Below are 8,188 nucleotides of genomic sequence, written 5' to 3'. Positions count from 1 at the left end.
TCCTCCTCTGAAGATGCCGATGACTGAGGTTCGATTCTACCTGTTTACTCCAGGAAACAAAGAGTTCATTAGGCTTGACCGACAGCAAGGAGGCAAGAAGAATGTGGGAAAGAATGTCAGTTGCCTCAGAGCAGCCACACTGGAAGATCTGTACCCAGGATAGATGCCCCCCACTGCCTCCCCTCCTTTCCCTTCTATATATCTCTATCCCAGCCCTGAGGTTATGTGCAATTAGGGCAGAATTGTATACAGCTGGTGGAGAGCAGTGGCTGGATACTAAGGAGAGAACCCCCGGGCCCTCCCTGCTCCTCCTCTGAAGGAACGCCAACAGTCAGAGAGCCCAGCTGTGGTTCTTTCTCACAAGTGCCCACAGCTAAACCCTTGAAGACAGTGGAAGCTTGGCTCAGAGGATAGTCCCGTATACCAGATGCCTACAGAAAAGCTCTCTAGCTTCCCCTAAACTACTATATAGACCAAAAACTTCTGAAAAGTAGTCTTGAAAGAGTAAGTGAAGCAGAAAGCATTCGAACACTGGTGGTCCGCTGCCAGGGAGTGGATCCGCTCTGCAAGAGCGTTTGTGTCCTCCTCTGCAAGTTTTCCCTCCAGTGTTTGCTCTGACCTGAAGCACCTACTCTGTGAAAACAGCCACCTCTCAAGTCAACTCCCAGGTGATTCATTTTAAGCATGAGAACCAGCCTTCTCCACTGAAACTAATCAAAGATTCGTCAGGGATGTGGCTCTCCTTCATCTAAGCATTCCACCCTAGGTATTGCAGAACTCCCTTAAAGTCACTTCCTCTGAAATTAAGCTCGTCTTCATCACTGCTCCTGGGACTCCCCTGTTGCTGATGGTCAGCCCAGCTTGAAACAGATTCATTTGATTTTCTACCAGATTAGGCGCTGGTCTTGTTAGGGTTTGGGGGTTTGTTTCCCATCCTGTTTGTCTATTCATTTTCTTCAGCCAGGTCCTGAGAGTTACTTCCTTTATTTCACAATTAAAGTGCTGCAAAATCTTCCTTCCTTTCTCTCCTTGATGCCGGAGTCTTAGTTGGGATTTCTATCACTGTGAAGAGACACCAGGATTACAATTTTTATAAAGGAAAACCTTTATTGGGGTGGCTCCCTTACAGTTCAGAGATTCAGTTCATCATCATCATGGAGGACATGGTGGCATGCTGGCAGACATGGTGTTGGAGAAGTAACTGAGAGTCCTACATCTTGCAGGCAACAGGAAGTCCTCTGAGTATGACGCTGAACTGAAACATGAGCATATATGAGACCTCAAAGCCTGTCTTCACAGTAACACACTTCTATCAACAATGCCACACCTACTCCAACAAAGCCACACCTCCCAATAGTGCCACTCCCATTGGGGGCCATTTTCTTTCAGACCACCACAGACAGCTTCTGTTTCTGGCTTTGAGCCTCACAAGGCTTCCATCCTCTACTCTCTTGTGCACCCATGGAGCACAGAACCATAGGGGCCCTGGGAAGTCCCTAACTACTGGCACCACAACTCAGCTCTTGGAGGTCAGCTAATTATTGCTACTGAGATCCCTGTCTCTGTGAACACTATGGTGCCTTCCATTTGTCCCCCCACAATATCCAAAAGTTTATTAGTCCAAAAATGTACCTCCCCGAAATGTGTTCTTTTAAAATAAGTGAAACTCTCCTTGTATTTGATAACTTATATGAATTTGAAATAGAAAAGTCTCATGGAATTTTCTTGGATAAAAATGTGTTTGAAACTGATAGTTTCACATTTTAGCACCCTAGAAATATACTTTCAAATATATTTTCTGTCATCCTAATAATTTACTTTCCTTGGTAAATTGTCTCAAGCTCATAGATGAGCCAAGATGGTCGATACCTCATTTCTCTTTAAGCAGCTTAACAAGTTGTTTTATTAGCATCTTCCTAAAGTCATGTTTCCCTTTTATTTCTAATTTTATTTATCATTATGTTATGGTGTATGTGTGCATCCCTGTGTCACGGTGTGCATATGGAGGTCATAGGACAACTTTCAGGAGTTGGTTCTCTTATTCCACAATGTGGGTTCCAGGAATGGAACTCAAGTGTCTGTACACATGTGCCTTTATGGGCTGCTGAGCCATCTCACAGACCCCCAATATTATTTAAGTGTATGTGTGTGTACATGCTTCTAAAGGGCCTTGTGGAGAGGTCTGGTTTTTTTTTAATCACTGAAAATGTCACATTCTCCCCCAAATCATCAATGCTTCGCTTGTTCACCCCCATTCTCTTCTTGATCCCGCCTGACCAATCTTGTCATCTATTTCATGCAATGTATCAGAGAAAAATAAGAGGTTTGGGGAAGTTTTCTCTGTAAACAGCATGCTTTGGGGGAAGCATAGGAACCAGTTAATGTCTATCCATAAACACCCGTCCTGTGATTACAACAAAGGTCACAGTTGTAAACAGTTTACAGTCAATCCCTGATCAAGTCATTGAAACGAAGGTATTCTGAGCTCTCCTAATGCCTCTGTGCTCACTGCCCTCCTCCATCACTGGCAGGAAAGAGCCTTTTAACTGGCCACTTGTTCACAAATGTTTCTAATTCAGCTAAACATCTTGATAGGAAATATCATAAATTACATGTATAGGCCTGTCAGTACAATTTTCAACAGCAGTAACATGAGTTCAGTTGGAAATAAAATGAAAACTTCAGACCAATTTCCAGACTTGCTACCTTGAATTTTAATCCAAAGCACATTAATGTCAACAAAGAAGAAAGCCTGGGCATTCTTGGATTAAAACCATAAACTAAGAAATATACTTAAGACGCATTAAGCCTATTTTTTACCCTCTTCTGGGAGTTTGCAAAATATCCTGGAAAGCAGGAATGTTCCAGTAGATGGAAAGCCTTTCTCAAGACCTAGTAACACTGTTGGAGTAAATACCCACTATATTACTTACATTCGTATGTGGCTTCCTTTAAAGGGCTCTGGGAGAGTTCCCACAGCAGACAATAAGAAAGTGGCCACCAGCACACAGTGCTTCATGATAGATGCTGGCTACTCAAGGAGACAGAAAGAGAGAAATGAAGAAAGACGTAAATTTGAATTTCTCTCTTTTGGTGTAGGTCCAGGCATATGGGGTCACCTCCTGCTCATGCTCACAGCAAGTCAATCCCCATTTCAAGAGACTAACCCTATATGTAGGCAGTGAAGCTAACTGCAGTAGATCTTCTGAGGTTTTACTTATGTTTTAGAAGTTTTTAGAGGGACAGGAGGCAAATCCATAGTTTCTTCTTACTTTTCTCTCAGAGATACATATCTTAGAAGTCTTCCTTTTAAGTGGGTACTATTAAACCAAAAGTCCAAGATTACACAAGCTGAGACAAGCTGCCTTGGAAGACAGAACACTGCATACTGACTTCAGGAGCTAGTCCCGTGAGTCCTGCATTTGTGTGAACAAACTTGGCATGTGCAATAAGCTTTGAATCCCTCTTCCAGATAATGAAAGAAACTGATTTAATGTTAATGACATGCTTGTTGCAAGTTACAATTAAAAATCCTTCCACAAGTAGTTCATTGTTTTCCATGTGATAATTGAGAGAACTGGAACTTACCTTTAAAATATCTGTCACTCCCTGCATTATCCCACGTGTGTGACGTTCTGGAAAAGCAAAGCAATAGGAAAAGACAACTCATCCATCATGGCCAGAAGTGGGGTAAGGGGAAGGCTGACTACCAAAGCACAGGGGAGCATCTGGAGATGACAGACTTTTCTAGATCCTGACTGTGGTGGTGGTCAGGTGACTGAACATGTGTGCCTAAATTCTTAGAGCTATAAACCTACATAATGATACCTCGGTGCCTCTAATGTTTAAGAATATCTATGGGAGCTGGGCGGTGGTGGTGTACACCTTTAATCCCAGCACTCGGGAGGCAGAGCCAGGTGGATCTCTGTGAGTTCGAGGCCAGCCTGGTCTACAGAGCAAGTTCCAGGACAGGCACCAAAACTACACAGGAAAACCCTGTATCAAAAAACAAAACCAGAGTGCCTGGGGTTATAGTCAGAGAGGTAACTGCCCCTGGGTCCCACTGCTGGACACAGGCCATCCCAGGAGGACTTGCCCAACTTGTCCCCAGTTTCCGGACAATTGGTGGGCCCTGCAGGAAGGCTCCCCTTTTCCAAGACTGCAGGCAGACACTGCAGTCTCCACACCCTGCCCCCACACCCATTTGCCCGAGACCCCAGCCACTTCCTGAGACTCAGAGACCAACCCCCAGCTCCCATATGGACCAGAGGTATGTTTGAGCACTGCATGTGTTCCTGGTGCCTGAGGAGGCTGGAAGAGTGTGTTTGAGCCTCAGTATGGTGGCTGGGACTTAAACCCTCATCCTCCACAACAGAAGCTAGTGCTCTTAACTGCTGATCCAACTCTAAAACCCACTTTTTCTTGGTTTGTTTTTGGAGATAGTGTCTTACTGTGAGGCTCTGGATGTCCTGGACTCAGTAGACAAGGAGGCCTCAAACTCACAGACATCTACCTACCTCTCCCTTCTGAGTGCTGGGATCAAAGGCATGGGCCACCATGTCCTACTTCTGACTTGCATGTTTAAAGTGCTTACTGTACAGCGGTCCTGTGTTAGCAATGAGGATGAACACTATACAACAAATCAAACCTCACATTGCTTATATCTCCCTGGGTAAACAGACAGCAAGCAAAATGAAACACACCCAGCTTAGATGGAGACCCCATGGTCAGAAGGGCTGAAGATAGTCAAATCAGCTGCAGCCCACAATGACACCAGTGCTGTGATCCTTCAGTATTGTCATAGCCATGATCATGGGGCTCAAGATAATTCTAGAATGGGAGAAGGTAAAGGGATGAGGGACTACTGGGAAGGCACCAACCCAAACCTCCACCTCCACCGTGCAGGAGCAGCAGATGACAAAGTTGGAGAAACTTACCCTTCAGCTACAGATTATAACATATGAGCTAATTGAACTGTATGAAATCCTGGCCATTTATACTGACAAGGATTTGCAGAACAGGCTGAATTCTTTTGAGATGCTGAAAAAGGAGCATAAGCAGATGATGTTGGACTTGCAGAAATTGCCCATGGAGATCAGTGATGGTGTGAACAAGGTCAAACAGCTGATTGAGGAGAATGTATCCTACAGTTACCTACACAGCCAGGCCCTCCAAGATTGTACTCAGCTGAAGGAGAATGTACATGTGTTGAGACTGAAAAACAGACTGCTGTGGGAGGAGCAGATTGAACTGCAGGAGTCCTGTGAGGAGCTGAAGAGGTGCTTGATGGAAGCCTATGAGATGATCTTTGACCCCTCTGCTGAGCAGCAGCAGGACCAAGAGCACCTGGATGAAAGACCGAAGGATCTGCTGAAGCAGAAGGAACTGGTCACCCAGCAAGAGGACTTGGCAGACAAGCTCCAACATCACTTCAATGTCTCTGAGATGAGGTCAGAAATTCTCCAGTCTGTTTGAACAGACCACAGCTCAAGATGAGAGCCTCCTTCAGACTGAGCAGCTGCAGCAGGAGCACTAAGTCTCACAGCAGATCTTCAGAGAACTGAGGAGGCCAAAGAAGCCACAGATGCCTTGAACCCATGACATTCTATACTCTCAGATCAAGGCTTCCTCCTCAGAAGACACTCCTTTAGAGCTGTGAACTCGCCAGTGAGGAAAATACCAGCTGTCTTCCAGGTGATCCAGGCACAATCACATCTATTGGTCTGCTGACTTAGTCCTCCTAAAGAAAAGAAAGTTTCAAAAATGAGCTTAAGACACAGAAAACCTGATCCAAGAATTACTGAGAACCCTGACATTCAACAGCAAGTGGCCCCTGTGAAGTGTACTACAACATGGAGGGAAGAGATGTATGCAGTGAGCAAGACTATTTCTGTCAGTTTAATATTGATGGCTTTGACAAGCTGACTGAGTTCTCACCCCTCCATATGTGGTATGAAATCTTTCATGGAAGACTGGGTTGATGTCAAGCTTTTCCAGACAGACCACACCCAAAAGCATATTTCCTTCTCCAGTTGAGTGTTGAAGCTGACTCCATGTCATGCACCAGTGTTGCTGAAGAGAATGCACCAAAAGATCTCCACATTCCATCATTCTTTATGCTAGTCTTTTTTTTTTTTTCCTATTTAAAGTGAGTGAGTATTCTTTAGTTTCACACTCTGGCCTGAAGTGCCTGATCCGGAGAAAGGATTTACAGAAGACATCTGAGTCATCTTTGAGGTTCTTGGGCACTCAGATGCTGCCCGTGGAATTGTTGGGTCTCCAGCTAGCACAGAAGTGTCTGGAAGATTCACATAGTGACCAAGACATTGCAGGATCAGCAGTGTGTGATAATTTATCAAAAGCTTCCCAAGGGGCACAAGGTTTGCTCTAGGAAGTATCTCACTTTTAGTGTTAGTGAGGGCTTGACCTACAAAGCCTAAAGGAGCCATGGCTATACTAGTTTTGAAAAGGCCTTTTACATTTGCTGACTGCCTTCCTGGTCTAGCCACAGTCTGTAGGTCTGTGCTGCTATATGTGCAGAAAGAGAATGCTTTTGACCTTAATATTTTTGTATGGTTTTTGGTTGGGTTTTGTTTGCTTTGGTTTTTTGGGTGTTCTTTGTTATGGTTTGAGCTTTCGCTATTTATTTGTTCTTTCTTTTGTTCTTGTTGTTGTTTTGATATTTGCTAAGGATATTCACTGTTTATGTTAACTGATCTCTTTAAGCCCCTATTGAGTAAAATAACTGTATTTTTATTAATAATAAAGTGATTTAGTACTTTTCTATCTTAGAACCAAAAAAAAGAATATCTGTGGGGGAAAAATCATTTGTTGCATAATTCTAGTACAGAAATAAGACTAGAAACAATTACCCAATTAGGAAAATAGATTTTCCAAACATATTTCAAACACCATTTGCACACAAACATTGCAAGAAACAAGTTTCAGCATAAGGAGAAAAGGCTAGACCACTGCAGAGCATCCTCATGACAACAGTCCAGTAAGAAGGGGCCAACCTCATTGTATATGGATGTGGCAATATAAAAATTTTTTATTCAACTTACATTGTAGGGCTGGTAAGGTAGTTTAATCAGTCCATCAACAGGATCTGAGCCAGCTTCCCAGAAACACGTCTTTAAAAAAAAAAAAAAATGTGGTAGCACAGGCTTGAGAGGTGGTTCCTAGGGCTCCTGTCCAGCCAACCTAGTCTGTTAGGTGAGTTCATAAAAGAGAGAGAGACAGAGAGAGGGCTGACTTTAAAAAAAACAAGTGAATAATGCCTAAGAAGCAAGATCTAAGGCAATCTGGTAGCCCACACACACACACATGTATGCCCACACATATGTACGTATCTGCAACACTTGCACATACATACTAAATACACCAAAATCAAGCCTGCTTTTTCTTCACTTGTGAAAAGTAATAGTGTTTTAGTCTAGGCTAGCAGTTGGCACACTCTTAGTATAAAGTGCTAGGAAAATATTTCAAATACCTCCAAAGCAGCCATAGAAAATAGGGAGTATGGCTGCACCCGAGCAAAACTTTATCTGAACTGAAATCCATTGAAACAGAACTTCACATAATTCTCAGGGGTCACCAAATATTCTTTTCCATTTTTTGCAGCCAGTTAGCCATTTTTAGCTTGAATGCAGTGAGCTGGAAATGGCATGGGGACCACAGTTTATCCACCTCTACTGTAGGGTCTTGGCAAACAATTAGGAACATCGTTCAAGTATGAATTTCTCCTGTCTTACAGAGTCCTTCCTGCTGAAGTTGTCCATTCCTGAAGCCACAGAACGGAGCCCACATCGACTCAGGTTGCCTGGGCTACAGTATTGCTGGAGAAAGAATGTGAGGAACCTCTGAAAATACACAGAAAACAAAAATCTGCCCCCACTAAAGGGAAGCAGAAAAAAGGTAGATCCATGCATATACCTCATTACTAAGGTTTTTCCGGTTTCTAGAGCAAAATGCACGAGGAAATCTTGCCCCTGAAAGCCCCATTTTGTTCCTTTTGTTGATGTCATTGTTGGTACAATGAAGTCCAATATGAGCATTCTTTTTGTATTTAGACTGGCCAAAATTTGTGGATATTGGTTTTTATATTTTTAGATACATAAAGCCTCTTGGGCTTTCTTCGCCCTGACTTGGCAATGCCAGGAAGGGTATGCCTTTATCTCAAACAGAT

At 43.4% G+C, this 8,188-nt stretch overlaps 1 protein-coding gene across 1 annotated transcript; it reads left to right on the top strand.

Annotated features, from left to right (window-relative positions):
- Positions 1-4,914: 4,914 nt before the first annotated feature.
- On the top strand, positions 4,915-7,171 carry LOC118578093. Its single transcript, XM_036178747.1, has 4 exons — positions 4,915-5,450; positions 5,736-5,874; positions 6,188-6,237; positions 7,114-7,171. The coding sequence occupies exons 1-4, from the start codon at positions 4,915-4,917 to the stop codon at positions 7,169-7,171; spliced, it is 783 nt and encodes a 260-aa protein (XP_036034640.1).
- The last annotated feature ends 1,017 nt before the right edge of the window (positions 7,172-8,188 follow it).

The sequence above is a fragment of the Onychomys torridus genome, chromosome 1 (assembly GCF_903995425.1).
Source record: "Onychomys torridus chromosome 1, mOncTor1.1, whole genome shotgun sequence".
In the NCBI taxonomy this organism is placed as follows: Eukaryota; Metazoa; Chordata; class Mammalia; order Rodentia; family Cricetidae; genus Onychomys; species Onychomys torridus.
The sequence above is the reverse complement of the archived record's forward strand: the minus strand, read 5'-3'. Positions and strand labels throughout refer to the sequence as shown.

Coding starts and splice junctions, on each gene's coding strand:
- LOC118578093 (XM_036178747.1), top strand. CDS start 4,915: ATGACAAAGTTGGAGAAACTTACCCTTCAGCTACAGATTATAACATAT. Junction 5,875..6,187: donor GGAGGGAAGAGATGTATGCA/GTGAGCAAGACT, acceptor TCTGGCCTGAAG/TGCCTGATCCGGAGAAAGGA. Junction 6,238..7,113: donor ACATCTGAGTCATCTTTGAG/GTTCTTGGGCAC, acceptor ACAGGATCTGAG/CCAGCTTCCCAGAAACACGT.